Raw genomic sequence first — 18,167 nt, forward strand, 5'->3', positions numbered from 1 at the left:
CCGCCGCCGTTTCCCTCAGACGGAGAGCCTAACCGGAAGGTGCATTATATAGGCTTTTCGTTTATTATCACGTTAGGTCGTGAGGTGATTTGCGCAGCAAATAAAAGAAGTCGGGGGATAAGCGAGAGGAACAGGTTCCTCAGCGTCATAACGGTGAAGGACTGCTTTCCGTTGTTTTCTTTAAAAACCGAAAACACTTCAGCTTCACGCCCGTGAGGGTCTTCTCTGCCCTCTGGATGACTCCAGGCCTCGTCTATGTGGAATATACGGGAGTCGTAGCCAACCCAAACTCGTTCCTCTCTATGGTTCACACAGCCTCAGCTTCCGGTATTCGATCGGAAGTCGCGGCGCTCTAGGGAACGGCGAGAGGTGCGTCGCTCTGGCCCGCGGAAGCCTCTGTGGCGAAAAGCCTCCGAAGCGCCAGTTAGGCTTTGCAATGGCGATTTCCTAGAAGAAATCCGCGTTAAGATACATTATGTATCTTAAGATACATTATACATTAAGATACATTATAGATATAGATATATATATGTGTGTGTGTGTATATATATATATATATATATATATATGATACATTAAAGATATATATATGTGTGTGTGTATTTTATATAAAATAAAATAAATAAAATAAATAAAAAATAAAAATTATATATATATATATATATATATATATATATGATACATTAAAGATATATATATATGTGTGTGTATATTATATAAAATAAAATAAATAAAATAAATAAAAAATAAAAATTTTATATATATATATATATATATATATATATGATACATTAAAGATATATATATGTGTGTGTGTGTATTTTATATAAAATTAAATAAAATAAATAAAAAATAAAAATTATATATATATATATATAGATAGATAGATAGATAGATACATTATACGTTAAGATACATTATAGATATAGATATATATGTGTGAATATATATATATATGATACATTAAAGATATATATATATGTGTGTGTGTATTTTATATAAAATAAAATAAATAAAATAAATAAAAAATAAAAATTATATATATATATATATATATATATATATATATATTTATATATTTATATATATATATATATATATAAAGATACATTATACGTTAAGATACATTATAGATATAGATATATATATGTGTGTGTGTGTGTGTGTATATATATATATATATATATATATATATATATATATAATACATTAAAGATATATATATATGTGTGTGCGTATTTTATATAAAATAAAATAAATAAAATAAATAAAAAATAAAAATTATATATATATATATATATATATATATATATATATATATATATAAAGATACATTATACGTTAAGATACATTATATAAATATTTTTTTCAAAAAATCCCCGTGGTGTAAATTTCTCCTGGCGAGGAGGACGGGTTTATTGGAGGGGGGTGGCGGGTTGTAAGGCCTCCATTCATACGCGAGGACTACAACACCCAGGTTGCCCTGCGGTGCGGATCCTGCGCCACGTGATCTTTCCGGGGTCGTCCCTCCGGTCCTCCCTCTCCACCAGCTGGAAAATGGCAGTGCTGAGCCCTGGGGAGCGCTGGGCTGAAGGTAACGAACCCTTCAAGCTGGTGGTGCCAGGCTGAGATTCAGGCTGAGAATCGGCCTTAAGGTGGGAGATCGGCATATGGGGCGTGGGATCTCAGATCGCCTCCGCAAAGAAAGCCTTTTTAAAAGGGCTGACCAGCGCGAGGGGTTGCTTCCTTTTGCGTGGCAGAAGCTCTCTCCAGATGCATCCCTCAAATGCATGAATCGCCATCCTTAGTTGGTAGGGAGGAAGAGGAAAATGCTGGAAGAGGTCCAGTAGGTCTGGGGCATTTCTGTGCCCAGCTTAATTGCATATAAAACAAAGGCTTGGGTGCTTCTTGAGCTTTGCACACAAAAATGTTCCCCACTCCTTGCAGTATCTTTCCCTGCCCGTGTGTGTGTGTGCCTGTGTGCTTAACATGCGTATCTGCTGCATCACACCGCTACGATTTGTTTTTATTCTGTATTAAGGTGACTTTCCCTTGTTTTTTCCCCAGTAGATTAACACAGCTCCCCATTTGGTGGTTCTGAGATCATTGAGGGCTGGAGTGAAGGGTAGACTATAGGGCCGAAGGGGGCAACAGGAAGAATAGATGCGGAGATGGGGTGTGAGAATTGAAGTTATCTTCAGTTTGGGGGTTTCAAGGCCAACTAAGGAAAGCATAAAGGAAGAAACTAGTGGAGTGAAAACTGGATTTTAGTGGCATACCATTTTGTTTACCATTCTGTGTCAACATCCTATGCCATTGTGCAGATTGCAAACATGTTGCCTTAGTTTACCGCTTTAAATCATGAAGTCCCACACTTACTATTATTACAGTATTTCATTTCTATTTGTATACCACAAACTCATATAAAATACATCGGTGGCATAAAATACATCATGGCGGCGACTTGTGTATGTTGAAAGAGCCATTGTGGGCCAAGCACCACAGACAGAACTTTTGTTCTTTATTCCCCAGAGGAGCCAACAGGATTTTCGGTTCACTTTATGTGAATTCGGCCCTCCAACTTACCCTCAAAAGAGGCACCATATGCTTTGTGTTCTATGCAGGTGGAATGGAAGACCCAAAAATAAATGGCCACCCAATTCCAACCCTAAACCCAAATCTAGTCTGCAAGCCTGTATGCACTTGCCTGGGAGCAAACTCCATTAAACACAAGGAGACTTAAACTTCTGAGCAGATATGTATACCATTGTGCTGCAAGTTAACTATACTGTGCGGTAAATTCTTAATGCTTTTCTGGTCTTCAGCTCCTGCAGAACAGGGACCGCACTTAAGCATCTTTGCAAAGTTTTCACATTCTGCATTTGCCATGGGGCTGGGACTCTTTAACATCCACCTTCACTTACTGTGTAGTAGCATTTGAGGAGAATTAACTGTCTTTCTTTGCAGCATTGATTGACGAGCTCAGAAGAAATGCATGTACATCGGAGGAAATGAGAGACAACTTTGATTACTGTGGGTGTAGTGACTGTAAGAGGATAAAAAAGGAACATCTCTGTGACAGTGGCAGGAGTCAGTCAGCGTCTGGGGAAGGTAGCATGACCTACACAAAAGAACAGCTACTTGGGGTACAAAGGTAAATACAAAACCCTTCTGCCTAGAATACTAGGCTCACAGCCTGTCCATCTAGTTAATGGGTAAATCAATTTAGCTGATCCACAGAAGCCAGATTTAATATGAGAAACTGCTAATAGGTTTTTTTTAAAAGGAGACTATTTTAATTCTAGTATTTTGCTGGACAAGTCTGTTCCATCCCATTCTTGCACCAACCCATATTTTTTTTAAAAAAAACCTTATACAAAAATGATGTAAATATGTATTTTATCCAATACATCTGCATTTTTAAATGTATTCCTTTACGCATTTTGGTACTTCTTTGAGTCAAAAACCTCATCATAAAATTCAAAGAAATGTGAAATTTGAAGGACACATTGCTGTCTGTACATAAACCTGGGAGGTGCAAATTAGGATAGTTTTCTTATAATTCAGACTGAATGGTTTTTTCCGCCATTAAGTAAGTCTTATTCCAAGATAACTATGCATAGGATTGCAACCTAGGCACACTTCCTACCCCGAATACACTGAGACTTAAGCTTGTTTACTTTGATGTTAGATTTGTGCTATAGGTTGCATTGCCGATCGCATGGTCGGCGGTTCGAATCCCCGCGGCGGGGTGCGCTCTCATCGTTCGGTCCCAGCACCTGCCAACCTAGCAGTTCGAAAGCACCCCCGGGTGCAAGTAGATAAATAGGGACCGCTTACCAGCGGGAAGGTAAACAGCGTTTCCGTGTGCTGCGCTGGCTCGCCAGATGCAGCTTGTCACGCTGGCCACGTGACCCGGAAGTGTCTGCGGACAGCGCTGGCTCCCGGCCTCTAGAGTGAGATGAGCGCACAACCCTAGAGTCTGTCAAGACTGGCCCGTACGGGCAGGGGTACCTTTACCTTTACCTTTTATAGGTTGCTTTACTGCCTTTGAAACCAACAACAAATTAGTTTGTTACTTACTTATCTCATTAGCCATACAGGCACTATCACAGTGTGTTGTGATAGTTGATCAAATGCTTGCCCATGTGCTTTCTTCCTAGATGAAGTGGTGGGTATGCATTCTTCCACCAAACTGCCACCTGGCTATCATTTAGCTAGGAATTGTAACAGTGGACGCTATGATGTGGTACCCACAGGTGCCATATAGGCAGCTGCTGATCTAAATAAGACATTCCATACACATCAGACTTAACTTTGGCTATTTCTGGTGCCAAATAAAGACTGGTGGACTCAGCATCAGTGAAACAGATTCATAGTAAAGTATAACTATTCCAATAGAAAAGGCTATTGAAATAGCTTCTCCATTGATGCAGAAATCTGAAACATGCATCTGCTTCTACTTTTCTTTACAGTGTTTGGGTATCTAGTATAAGGTTACCAGATTTTTTTCAATGAATCCGGGGGCACTTATTGTTCGCTACATACATGTGAATGCTGAGAAAGCTGTAAATCTGGGGACTTCCCCCAGGAAACGGGGACGTCTGGTAACCTTAATCTAGTAAGAAGCTTTCTGTAAGTGCTATGAGGAAAGATCTGTGTGTAAAGGGTTGTGCTTCTTTTGTAGAATAAAGAACAGTAAGAATTACTATGAGATTCTAGGGGTTGGGAGAGATGCCAAAGACGAAGAATTGAAAAAAGCATACCGAAAACTTGCCCTGAAATTTCATCCAGACAAGAACTGTGCACCAGGAGCAACAGAGGCATTTAAAGGTTTGTAGATCACCACAATAAAGCTGCACAATTGGCATATGGATTATGTTAATAATGACAGTTATCTATTAGTAGGTGTTGCATTTTTTTTTAGTTTGCTAATATTTAGTACAAAAGGTTCTATTGAAACAGCAAACCGTAAAGATCGTAGACATGTTTGATTTGTTCCTCTGCATATAATAGATATGTCCAAAGGAAAACTTTTCCCAACCCTACTTGCTTTAGGTGATTCATATGATAAATTCATTGTCAGAGGTAAAAGCAGATATTATTTCAACAAGGATTTCTGCTTAAGCCTATCAAATGCTTTTTCTGCATTGAAGAATATTGCAAAGAAATATTCCATTCTTTTACATAATCAGTTATACTTAAGATCCTGCCTATAATATATATATATTTTAAATAATATTTATTAAAGTTTTAAAGGTTACAAAATGAAAAAGAAAACACACCAAGTTAAACACAAACTTGTAAAAAACAGAAAAATAGAAAAGTAAAAACAATTTAAAAACAAAACAAAAGACAAAACAAACCTTCCCATAACTTATCTTTCATTTGCTTGTTTCCTTGACCTCCTCACACCTCCCTTTTTTGTATTCTAGTTCGATTAGCTATTTCAACAAATCCTTTCCATCCTTCCCAATTTTTATCCTATAATTTATCTTAATATAATGTAACTTTACCTTTCCTCCTTTCATCCATTAACAGTCTATTTTTACTTAGTCCTTTATAATATTTCTGCTAAAGCCACATAACTTCATTCCAGCCTCCTTCTAACATTCCTTAATTTTACAATATTTCTGTAAATAAACTTTAAATTTTTTCCAATCTTCTTCCACCGACAAGATCCTGCCTATAATAAGCTATACATTTTCTTTCAATATAAATCCCATCTAATTAATTGAAATGTATTTGGCTATAATCTTCTGAAGCCTTGTAGCAAATCCTATGGTTATGATCTTGCAGTTTTAATTAATGAGATAATAAACAAGGGGAAATAAGAACTCAGATAAAGGATCATTTTCTAAAATACATACCATCTTACTAATTTCTGAGGACTCTGCAGGAGAGCAATTAAGGCACGCCAGCTCCTATTTCTGATTGCTTCATACTAGTATGTTCTGGTTGACATTCTACACTGCCAGAGTGGATGTTCTCTTCTAGTCTTCCATTCCTGTTCCCCCTAAGTTCGCTCCAGAGAGTTGTTGGAGAAACTAGACATGGAGGAAGGGGTTAAGGGGTGAGATAAGCCAACCAATGCAGGGTCAGCCAAGCCAATTGCTATGACAATGGCCCAGTGCTATTTATATGAATGATTAAGGCACACCAACTCATTAGGTCCAAGTTCTTGTGCTGTATTTCACGCTGGGTTGTGAAGTGAGTTAGTCTTTTGATTAGTCCGAGTCTGTGTTACGTCTCAAACTGCTGGAACAACAGAAATTCTTTATACAGTGGTACCTCGGGTTACATACGCTTCAGGTTACATACACTTCAGGTTACAGTCTCCGCTAACCCAGAAATAGTAGCTCGGGTTAAGAACGTTGCTTCAGGATGAGAACAGAAATCGTGCTCTGGGGGCACGGCAGCAGCAGGAGGCCCCATTAGCTAAAGTGGTGCTTCAGGTTAAGAACAGTTTCAGGTTAAGAATGGACCTCCAGAATGAATTAAGTTCTTAACCCAAGGTACCACTGTACTTGTCTGTATCTTTATCTGCCAGTGCCAAAGCCCGCAAACTGTGTTTATATCCACACAGTGGCGGAGAGCAGGCGGGGGCGGGGCTGGCGTGCGTATAGGGGGCGTGGCACACGTCCTGGGGACATGGCGCACCGCCTGTGAGGGCATGGTGCCCAGCAGGAGGGGGGCAGCCCCGATGGTACCCCACTGGGATCACTGCCGGGGGCAGTGCACTGCCCCTGCCCCCCTATTCCTCCGCCAGTGTATCCACATCCAGAATGTTTTGCTGAGCCTTGTCTTCTACAGCAGTAAACTATTTTGGACCTAGCAGTTTGAAAGCACGTCAAAGTGCAAGTAGATTAATAGGTACCACTCTGGTGGGAAGGTAAATGGCGTTTCCGTGCGCTGCTCTGGTTCGCCAGAAGCGGCTTAGTCATGCTGGCCACATGACCCGGAAGCTGTACGCCGGCTCCCTCGGCCAATAAAGCAAGATGAGCGCCGTGGCCCCAGAGTTGGCCACGACTGGACCTAATGGTCAGGGGTCCCTTTCCCTTTTTACCTGCTTTCATGTGGCAACTGGAACTGGGGGCAATTTCGACTACGTGGGTATCTCACCTCAGATTCCCAACAAGGGTTCCACAAACTGCTGCAGACGTTTCCTCAATTCTGCAAAACAGGTGTGCTCAGACAGGAGAGAAAAGGGATGTCCAATCGCATGAGGCTTTTGAGGCTGTCTCCTTATACTTTAATGAAAAGATATTTGCCCAGGTAGTTAGTTATAAGTTAAAGTGTTTCTAAAACACTTAGCACATTGCAGTCCTTTGCAAGTTGGGCATTAGGCTAGATTGCAGACATTGCAATAGGAAAGGTGACAAGAATGCAAAATTTTCTTCTTCTTCTTCTTCCATCCTGCAGCAATAGGCACTGCTTTTGCAGTTTTGAGCAACCCTGAAAAGAGATTACAATATGATCAATTTGGAGATGAACAGGAGACTTGTTATACCAACCTGCCCAAGCATTTTAACTATTACAGAGAGTTTGAAGCAGACATCACACCAGAAGAAATATTTAATATGTTTTTTGGAGGCAACTTCCCAACAGGTGAGTGCTACAAAAACCATTATTAACCGATGCTTCACAAAACTCCAGGCAGCCGGTAAATAAAAGTCCTGTAACAAAAAAAAAGTTCAGGTAACTACATTTTTTGTTCTCCTTTGCCAATGACATTCCAGAAGTTCTGCAACTGCAGTCATTTGAAGTGTCCAGTTAATACCTAGACAGGTCTTACTGTTGAAGATTCTATATATGTTCTTAATAAATAGATTCTTACTTCAGCTCTGAGAAATTTGTACATACCAGAGATAACCAGACTTTTATGACATAATACCTGGTTTATTTCCAAAACTGGGATTATCTAGAACAGCCTTTTCCACAACCACAGTTGTTAGCTTTTATGGAAATTGAAACTAATACTTCAGAAACTGAGTCTTGCTTCCCAAACCCTCATAACTATGGGCCTGGGCCAAGCTAGATCCGTGGTTAGGCAAAGAATCATGGACACAGAGAGACAACAGGACTGTACAAGGGTCCCCGATTATAAAATCATTGAAAACGGGAGATACGTAGTCGCTCCAGCAGCATATCTCTATTTCCTCACATCCAGAAATGCAAGAAGGGCTTTTACTCTTGCTAGAAACTCAGCCTTGCCCTCACCGGTTCTGGAAGGCTCCTATAGAAGGGTCCCGTACGCACAGAGACTTTGCGCCTGAACATATATTTTTTAGATGTCCTTTTTATGTTGAGATTTGTAGAGACACCATTAATCCTTTGCTGAAGAGGCTCGCCGATCTTTCAGACAAGTCTAAACTTAATTCTCTCCTCTTAGGCCAAGATCATAAGACGACATGGCTGGTAGCCAGATTCTGCGCCCAGATTTGTAGGCACAGATCATCCTCTAGAATAAAATAGATTACTAGAGAACTGCTGAAGTTGCCTTTTGGGGCGCCTCAGGGTCATTTTTTTTTTTTTATGGTAGCCCAAATCTCAGTTGTACAGGTATATGTATATATCTCAATTTTAACTCATGAGCTATTGCTGCAATCTGCTCCGATTGTATATTTTATCTTTATGAACGCTGTTTTTATTATGTTATGTGAGCTGGTTTTTGACCGTAATAAATTATCTCACTCTGAAACTAATATTTTTATGACAAGGGCAAGAAGCTGTTCTTCTCTTCTATTTAAATAGGACATGCATTACTATTAAATAAGTAAACAAAGCCCATTGTTTTTTTTAAAAAAACAACAGGAAATATCCACATGTTTTCAAATTCATCCATGGATCCCCCATGTTATCAGCCACGGAACAGACATGATAGGACTTGGACAGAGGAAGAGGAGGAGGAAGAAACTAGACCCCAGGTACTTGGGAGCAGGGAGCTGTTAAGAGCACCCACAAAACACTTCTACCTGTTTCTTTTCCTTAGGAAAGAATCTGGCGTTGCTTACGATTTCCCCGGCATTTAAGAGGAAGTGATATTTAATTGTTGCAGTTCTTAATTGTAAGTTGCTATTCGAGAACATTTGCTGGCAAAGAATTCGAACAGCTTTTGCCAGGAACAGAGAGACAGAAACTCCAGTTCCTATGTGGATGCAAATTTCACTTAATAGCATGGGGCACACTTCGGAGAAAAGATGAAACTGAAAGTGAACTTTATTTATGGGCATTTGAGGAGTGCAATATTAGGTGGGGGAATGTGCAAGGATTGTGTTGTGTGAAGGGCCAAGGTAAACTTTGATTCTCTAGAATGGGAAGAGGTTAGGGAGCCAAAAGGCATATTTATTGAGCTGGGGAGTGGGCATATTGACCTCTGTTCGTGAAAAGCACTTTGTTGCAGCAGGAGCTTTGTCTATGGGGTGAGAGATTTTGCAAATTCCTCCTTGCTCTGGAGCAGATTTGGGGGTGGGTTCTGCAGGAGGAAGGGGAATGAATCGCTGAAAATGGTTAGGTGAGCGATACTGCTGGATATAACCCACCTTGACCATCAGGGATGTATTTACAGGAAGTAGGAAACACAGAGAATTACATTGAAGAAAAACAATTGAACACATTTAGGAGAATCCTTGCACCACTAATTTAATAAAGCCATCAAGGTCTTCAGCATTAAGTAGAAATGGAACATTTACATGACAAAAAGTTAGTCTTAGGCGGTAGTTGTTGTGATGACCTATTTAAGGCAGCATTGTGTATATAAAAATCAAATTTAAAAAAGGAGCAAGCATGTGTTATTTCTTTATAGTCCTCAAAGGAATAAGCAAGCTGCTCTGCCCTTCCCATATTATTTGTATTAAAGAGCCTTGATCAATAGATAGGTGTCCATCAATACTTTACTTGGGCTAATTTAAACCACAACCAGTTTTGCTTAAAAGACTAATAGCTAGCTAATCTGCCTTATCTGGAGGCTACTTTTTACACTTATTATTTTGATTTTCTTACATCCCTTGCTTATATGCTTCACTAACGATGGTTTTCATTTCCAGAATTCATACTCTGCATTTATCCAGTTACTGCCAGTTTTTATTATAATAGTTGTGTCAATAGTAACTCAACTGATGGCAACTAACCCACCCTACAGCCTCTTCTTCAAGTCGTAAGTCCTGATGTTTTTCTTTGCTCTTCTGGGAGAATTGACTTGTCCAATATAGAGATTAACATGTGATTTGTTATCTATTAATACCAGTTAAATTGGGAAGTTGATTAAAGCTTTTTGCTGTGGAAAAGGCAGCCCCACAACCATATATTCAAGCACAGTCCTTTCAAACAGGGTGATTAATTTCCATCTTCAAAGCATAAAGATATAGGTCATAGCTGTAATGCAACAACTATATATTTCCTTTTAGCACTTTACAGAGAATCAATTATCCTTTTTATAAATGAGGACTTTATGAAAGCTGCATAAATACTAAATGCACTTCTGAGAGCCACACTGTCAAGAACTACTTGAGATAGAAGCAAACTGGAACATTCTGCTACCGCAGGATAGTTTAAAACCTGTTAATAGTCGCTTGGTTTCTTCATCATTTTCATGCCCAGTTTAAATAAAGTTTCAATAAAACCAGTAGAAAAAAGCTTCAGTCTCAACTGGTGAGTTAGACATTACTTGGAAAAATAGAGACTAAGGCATGTGGAAAACTGTTGGCTGTTTTAAAAGCTAGTGTGCTAGATTTTAGACAAAGTAACTAGCATTAAAGGTGGAATTTAATAAATATTTATGGTTGTGTCTAGTATTGCTTCAGCAGAAGGCAAGCTTGTGAAACAGATCTTTCCCCTGTGTCTCCCCACCCACCTTCCCAGTTTTAAGTGGAATGGAGAAGTCTGCAAAACTTGATGGAGTCGGTCCTACAGGGCCGCAATGGAAGGGGAAATTGCTCGAAGGTGGGCAGAGAAATCTTGCAATTAGCTATTGCAAGACACCTCTGCCTTATTTTCAAGTGATTTCCCACCAGCAGCAGCTCTGCAGTCCTGTAAGATACAGCTTTATTTTATGTTTGGTGGCTGCCTTTTGCCCATGCAACATTCAATACAATTCTTAGCTGATATAACAATAAATAGTGTAAAGAAGCATTTTAATTTACCGTATTTTTCGCTCTATAGGACGCCCCCGACCATAGGACACACCTTGTTTTAGAGGGGGAGAACAAGAAAAAAAATTCTCCCCCTCTCTGCTCAGCGCCCCTTCAGCGAAGCAGCAGGAGAAACGGAGCCCCTTCCATTTCTCCTCCCGCTTCGCTGAAGGGGCGCTGCGCAGCTCTCTCTCTCCTGAAGCCAGGAGAGTCTTGCTCTCCCGGCTTCAGCAAAAGGAACCTGAAGCCTTTGGAGCGCAGCGTGAGGTCCCACTGCGCTCCAAAGGCTTCAGGCGGCTATCCCTGAAGCCTGGAAAGTGAGAGGGGTCAGTGCGCACCGACCCCTCTCGCTCTCCAGGCTTCAGCGAAAGCAACGCGTAGCCTCCGGAGTGTGGAGGGAGCGCTCCCTCTGCGCTTTGGAGGCTTCGCATTGCTATCGCTGAAGCCAAGGAGCCTGCATTCGCTCCATAGGACGCACACACATTTCCCCTTAATTTTTGGAGGGGGAAAAGTGCGTCCTATAGAGCGAAAAATACGGTACATCACTCAGTCTTCCTTATTGGCAGTATTCAACCAAGTTGTTCTGTTAGCACATGGGCTTCTAATTGTGGAACACAACTTCCCCACCCTCTCCCCTTCCCAAAATCTGTTCCGGGGATTTCTCCAACCCCTCAGAGCAGATTTTGATGTTCTGTTTCACAAATGGAAATCCTTGCACTAAGAGAATTTAGTCGGATACCACACATAATGTCACATCCTGACGGGTTTGCTTTATTTTTCAGATCCTTCTGTACATTTCAGAAATGAGTTGGTCATAATACTGACCAGTTCAAAGAGCTGCAATTTTTTTTAAAATTATATTAGCATCTATGTGTATTCTATAATAGCTGGACATGACTTCAGGAATTACAGGATCATACAGATGAAACGATATGCAAAAATTGCATATTCTCAGCACAGAGAAAGAATATGCAATTTACTTTGAGAACATTTCTATTTTTAGAAGACAGGCAATTTCAAATACAAATGTTAATATGGCAAAACCATATTTCCTTTTCTTTTTCAAGTGGTTAAAATGTTTTCATTGTTTGCTTCCTCTTTCAGGAATCTTGGGCATACGATTGTTAGAGAAACACAGAATCTACAGGTGCCTTACTACGTTGATAAAAACTTTGAGCATAACTATAACGCCGAAGAGCTTGAAGAGCTTGAAAAACACATTGAAAAAGATTATATCGATTATATCCAGACTAGCTGCAGGAAAGAAAAACAACAAAGTAGGTTGTGTTTTGTTCATTCTTAAGCACCCCACGTGTGTGTATTGATTTAAAATCTCGACAACGAGCTCTGACAATGTCAAAGAGCATTCGTGGTATGCCAAAGTCAGGTGCACAAAAATGGCTAGCATCTATAATGATACAAGGAGAGAAGTAGATCTCAAACTCCACGCTAGTTTAGAGCTGGCTGATAGAATGGAAACAGTTCCATTGGAAAATTCTCTACTGTGTCCTGCTGAACTAGCCCACAGTAGTTTCTGTTTTCTCTGTATTCCACTACGTTGTACCGTATTTTTCGCTCCATAAGGCACACCTGACCATAACGCACACCTAGTTTTTAGAGGGGGGATTCAAGAAAAAAAATATTTAAAGGGAGCGCTGAGCAGAGCCTCTTTTGAGTTGTATCTTTTTCTCCCAGTGCTCTTCAACACCTTTTTTAAAGACAAACGTGTTGCTACCCAGACTGTTCCTTTTCTTTCTTCTTAGAATCTGAGCTATCGAATTTGGCGAAGCTGTACAGAGATGAGCGGCTGAAACAGAAAGCAGAATCCGTGAAACTTGAGAACTGTGAAAAGCTCTCCAATCTCATAGGACTACAAAGGAGTCGTCAGTGGGCAGAGGCATGAAGGGAGCGGCACTAACAGGCCATGTGTGCTATTGCAAGGAATTTCTTCTTGGTTCTGTTTTCCTTTTTAAATGAAGAGGAAAAGCATAACGTAAAGACTTAATACTTACTATCCTCATCCTCATCATCCTCATGTACATGGAGCTGAATGAACTGAGCCCCAAGAGGCAACACTTGCTGTAACATATACAGTATATTTGGTTCCAAGGCCCAGTAGTGTTTCAGTGTTAATGATTCCTTGGCGATTTAATTGCATTCGGCAACTGTCTTTAATTGCGTTCGGCATCCTTTGCTGTCATTCGGGGGCCTTGCAGATGTTTCCTGGCAACGCAGCCCCCTCATGTTCACTGGTGTTGCCGTAAACATAGTGCCCACAAAATCAAATCAATCACTCCCTGAACGTCTGACATTGTCATTTCCATGTTCCTCTGAAGCTGCTGTTTATCACACTTTCAGCAGAGAAGGGACAAGATTTGGGTTTGATATATATCTACTCTGTTTCAACAGAGCTTGCAGAGAAGGCAGCCTCAAGGATGTAACCCTATTTTTAAACAGTCTCGTAGTAAATAGAAAAACCTGGGCTTCATGTTTTGGTCTTCAGGGTGACCTTGGGGCATTCAGATTTGGGGCGCTATGATTTTTGTATGTCCTCTGTACATGGAACAGCTACAATTGCACTCCGCTGAGTTTCATATGCTGGGATCTTGGAATCTTTCATGTAACAGGAGGTGGAAGAGTTAATGATTGATCACACCAGCTGTATTAACAGTTCTATAGAGTTTCTTTACACATTCTTCACCAACAGCACTATATAGAAATACCTATATTCATGTTCAGATTTGTAGCAGATTGTAGCTACACTGCGACATACCCTTACTGAAATAACAGTTTGAATTCCTAAGAGGCATTATTAAATAAAAACTGCTTGATTTGTAAAGCTTTTTTAAAATACAGGCATGTTTTCTTTATTCTGGAAAGCTATTTCTTATTGGGGTCAAAGTATCTGATCTCAGTCCTGGTACTTAAAATGCCTGTGAAAAGAGATTAAATTTAATTAATGGAATTTGAATTAATTTAACAGACGTAGACAGCCTATTAACACAAAACGTTAATTTGGCAGGAGGTTCCTGCTTAACAATTTCGTTTGCTCATGAGCTAAACGGTACTTGAAGAGGATAACATTTTTTAAGAGTGTGGGCTTTTGAATATTCTGGTTACTTGCTAAAGGGATATAAATAAGCCTAGTGCATTCCAGAAGTTTTGGTCCACAACTCACATCGCTGATCATTGCCCATGATGACTGGGGCTGATGAGAGTTGTAACCCAAAACATCTGGAGGTGATGGCTGGCATGTGCTTATCCAACATTGTGGTTGAGGTTGCAATCCTACTGGAAATATGCTTCACTGAAAGTCAGAACTGAGTGGGGCTTCTGAGTAGATGTGTACAGCTTAGGGTTGTAGCGGTCATTTATGACAAAGTGGCGCCTCCACTGTTCTCCAGTTAAACCAGATTGTTGAATGATACGCATACATTTTGGCATATAGTTTATCCCTTCCCTTTATGTCAATGATTCACCTTACACCCAGGGACAGTTTTGTCCTAGCTGTGCTTGCTTGCACAGATTCCCAGGTAACGTGTGCCTGGGAATATTTCTAAGTTATATTTTGGAGCTAATGATACTTTTAGGTAGCAAATGACCCCAAAATTTGGCCAGAGTTGCAAAAGGCCTCTGCTTTATTAATACCGTATATACTCAAGTATAAGCCGACTTTTTCAGCACATTTTTTATGCTGAAAGCAGCCCTTTTGGGCTGCTTGTTCTTCCTCCGCCGCTGCTGCCACCACCAGGTTTGTGGTGTGGAGAACCAGCTTATACTCGAGTCAATAAGTTTTCCCAATTTTTTCTGGTAAAATTAGGTGCCTCGGCTTATATTCTGGTCGGCTTATACTCGAGTATATACGGTAATAACATTTTAGAAATGACTTGGTTGGCAAACGGAAAGAAAGCTAACAGCCTGATTTATATTGTATACAAATTTAACTGAGTGTATTATTTGTTTGTCCCTGTTAGGCTACAAGTAAATCTGTAGTCAATTGTAGCATCAGTTAAAGACTTGGTTTACCCTTATAATTAAATGTACTTCATGTGCATGGTATTTGAAAAGTTTATTGTTGTTTTTTTAACTTCACATTGAGCACAATCTTCTATTTATTTATTTATTTATGTATTTATTTGTTGTGGTTTTGGTGAGATTAATTTTTCCGAATGTAAATATGGCAATATGGTAACTGTATATGACTTCATTGAATCTCGATTGTACAGTTCATTTTTCATAAACCATGTAGGTGTGTATTGTACACCAGATGACTAGTAAATAAGGTATGCTTTCCTTTAAGTCCTGAGTGAGAAATCAGGAAATTTATTGGAGTGATTAGTGGATTTGAAGTCAGCAGTTTTCTGTTATTTTGGCCTCAGCTCTTGAGCAATTTCACTAGGACTATTGCAGTGTTTGAAGATTTCGCCGTTAGTTTCGGAAACAAAAATTTCAGTATGTTGTTTTTTTTAATAAAAAAAAGCCAAAAACAAGTAATTTACAAATGTATTGCATTGTTCAGCCATGAAAACGACAACTTCCGCTGTGTTGTATGGAAATAAGAAATGAAATAAAAGATTATGAGTATCAAAGCTCACTTACATGCAGATGATCTTTATTTCAAATTGATCTTCAAATTGATGCACATAGAGCCCTATAAGCTCAGCTAACTAGCCAGGCTAGAGGCCTTATGCCTACTGTTTCTTTCCAGTGCCTTATCTTATGTTAGGAGCAGCTTTACTCCCAAGGTCATGGGTAGGCAAACTAAGGCCCGGGCGGCGGATCTGGCCCAATCGCCTTCTAAATCCAGCCTGAGGACGGTCCGGGAATCGGCGTGTTTTTACATGAGTAGAATGTGTCCTTTTATTTTAAATGCATCTCTGGGTTATTTGTGGGGCATAGGAATTTGTTCATTTTTTCCCCCCAAAATATAGTCCGGCCCCCCACAAGGTCTGAGGGACAGTGGACCGGCCCCCTGCTGAAAAAGTTTGCTGACCGCTGCCCAAGGTTGTAAGCACATTCCTAAGCGTCTACATATGAAAGAAGACATGCCTTGCAGTTCTGAGATGTACCTTCTTCTGTTTCTTTCCCCCTCAGGTAGAAAGGAATGCAAAGAGATCACATGCAGTCGGGGCTGCTTAGGTGATGAATAGGTAATGAAGGAAAGACCATGTTGTTGTTTAGTCGTGTCCAACTCTTCGTGACCCCATGGACCAGAGCACACCAGGCACTCCTGTCTTCCACTGCCTCCCGCAGTTTGGTCAAACTCATGTTGGTAGCTTTAGTATTGTGTTGTAACTTTAGATTGGAGGAAGTTTATGCATAGGTATGGCTTTAATAAAGGGACGCAGGTGGCGCTGTGGGTTAAAGCCTCAGCGCCTAGGGCTTGCCGATCGAAAGGTCGGCGGTTCGAATCCCTGTGGCGGGGTGCGCTCCCGCTGCTCGGTCCCAGCGCCTGCCAACCTAGCAGTTCGAAAGCACCTCCGGGTGCAAGTAGATAAATAGGGACCGCTTACCAGCGGGAAGGTAAACGGCGTTTCCGAGTGCGGCTCTGGCTCTGGCCAGAGCAGCGATGTCACGCTGGCCACGTGACCCGGAAGTGTCTCCGGACAGCGCTGGCCCCTGGCCTCTTAAGTGAGATGGGCGCACAACCCCAGAGTCTGTCAAGACTGGCCCCTACGGGCAGGGGTACCTTTACCTTTACCTTATGGCTTTAATAGTTAATAGCTATGTATATTAAGGGACGCGGGTGATGCTGTGGGTTAAACCACAGAGCCTAGGACTTGCCGATCAGAAGGTCAGCAGTTCGAATCCCTGCAACCGGGTGAGCTCCTGTTGCTCGGTCCGTGCTCCTGCCAACCTAGCAGTTCAAAAGCACGTTGTTACCGGAAAAATTTGTAACCACATAAAGTCACAAACAAAAGTGCCGGAAAAAATGAAACGACAGATTGTTTATCTCTATGCCAACATAGTGCTTTACCTCATGAGTACCATTTAAAAGTTTAAAAAAAAACCAGTGATGGGGTGAGGGTGGAGGAGGATCTGAAGAAGAATGTCACATGGTAGGAGCTTTGCAACAGATGAATAATTTGGAACTGGAGTTCTGGATAGTCACAAGTCAGTGAGGAAAGCAAAAGTGAAAATTGTTGCAGTAACCAACACTGTATATAACAGAACATTGTTTTTTTTTTTGGGTTGTGTGTTTTTTTTAACCACCCTTCATCACAAAGCAGATTTTTAAGTTTTTGTTGTTTAGTTGTTTAGTCGTGTCTGACTCTTCGTGACCCCCTGGACCAGAGCACGCCAGGCACTCCTGTCTTCCACTGCCTCCCGCAGTTTGGTCAAACTCATGCTGGTAGTCAAAACAAAAAAAATTCCTTCCAGTAGCACCTTAAAGACCAACTAAGTTAGTTCTTGGTATGAGCTTTCGTGTGCATGCACACTTCTTCAGATACTCGTGCATGCACACGAAAGCTCATACCAAGAACTAACTTAGTTGGTCTTTAAGGTGCTACTGGAAGGAATTTTTTTTGTTTTGACTATGGCAGACCAACACGGCTACCTATCATGCTGGTAGCTTCGAGAACACTGTCCAACCATCTCGTCCTCTGTCGTCCCCTTCTCCTTGTGCCCTCCATCTTTCCCAACATCAGGGGCTTTTCCAGAGAGTCTTCTCTTCTCATGAGGTGGCCAAAGTATTGGAGCCTCAGCTTCAGGATCTGTCCTTCTAGTGAGCACTCAGGGCTGATTTTCTTCAGAATGGAGAGGTTTGATCTTCTTGCAGTCCATGGGATTCTCAAGAGACTCAAGTATGAGTGTGCAGAAACGTCCAGGTGGCTTTTTGCAACATTTGCAAAAGGAGAAGCAACACAACTTGGCAACTGACTGACTTGTTTTTAATAATTCCTAACCCCCACCTTCCCCTTCCCCAAAGTAAAAGGTAAAGGTACCCCTGCCCGTACGGGCCAGTCTTGACAGACTCTGGGGTTGTGCGCCCATCTCACTTAGGAGGCCAGGGGCCAACGCTGTCCGGAGACACTT

At 40.8% G+C, this 18,167-nt stretch overlaps 1 protein-coding gene across 4 annotated transcripts; it reads left to right on the forward strand.

Annotated features, from left to right (window-relative positions):
- Positions 1-60: 60 nt before the first annotated feature.
- Positions 61-15,729, forward strand: DNAJC18 (DnaJ heat shock protein family (Hsp40) member C18). Of its 4 annotated transcripts, none has more exons than XM_079970040.1 (8): positions 61-84; positions 2,968-3,154; positions 4,688-4,833; positions 7,423-7,608; positions 8,815-8,927; positions 10,047-10,156; positions 12,234-12,406; positions 12,893-15,729. In XM_079970040.1, exons 2-8 carry the CDS (start codon positions 3,012-3,014, stop codon positions 13,030-13,032), a joined length of 1,011 nt encoding a protein of 336 aa, XP_079826166.1. In that variant the 5' UTR covers positions 61-84; positions 2,968-3,011; the 3' UTR covers positions 13,033-15,729. The 4 variants fall into 4 exon arrangements, with proteins under 4 accessions (XP_079826166.1, XP_079826167.1, XP_079826164.1 ...); XM_079970041.1 differs by lacking the exon at positions 61-84 and adding an exon at positions 149-462; XM_079970038.1 differs by lacking the exon at positions 61-84 and adding an exon at positions 1,421-1,594.
- The last annotated feature ends 2,438 nt before the right edge of the window (positions 15,730-18,167 follow it).

This window comes from Podarcis cretensis (genome assembly GCF_951804945.1).
Source record: "Podarcis cretensis genome assembly, chromosome: 3".
NCBI lineage: Eukaryota > Metazoa > Chordata > Lepidosauria > Squamata > Lacertidae > Podarcis > Podarcis cretensis.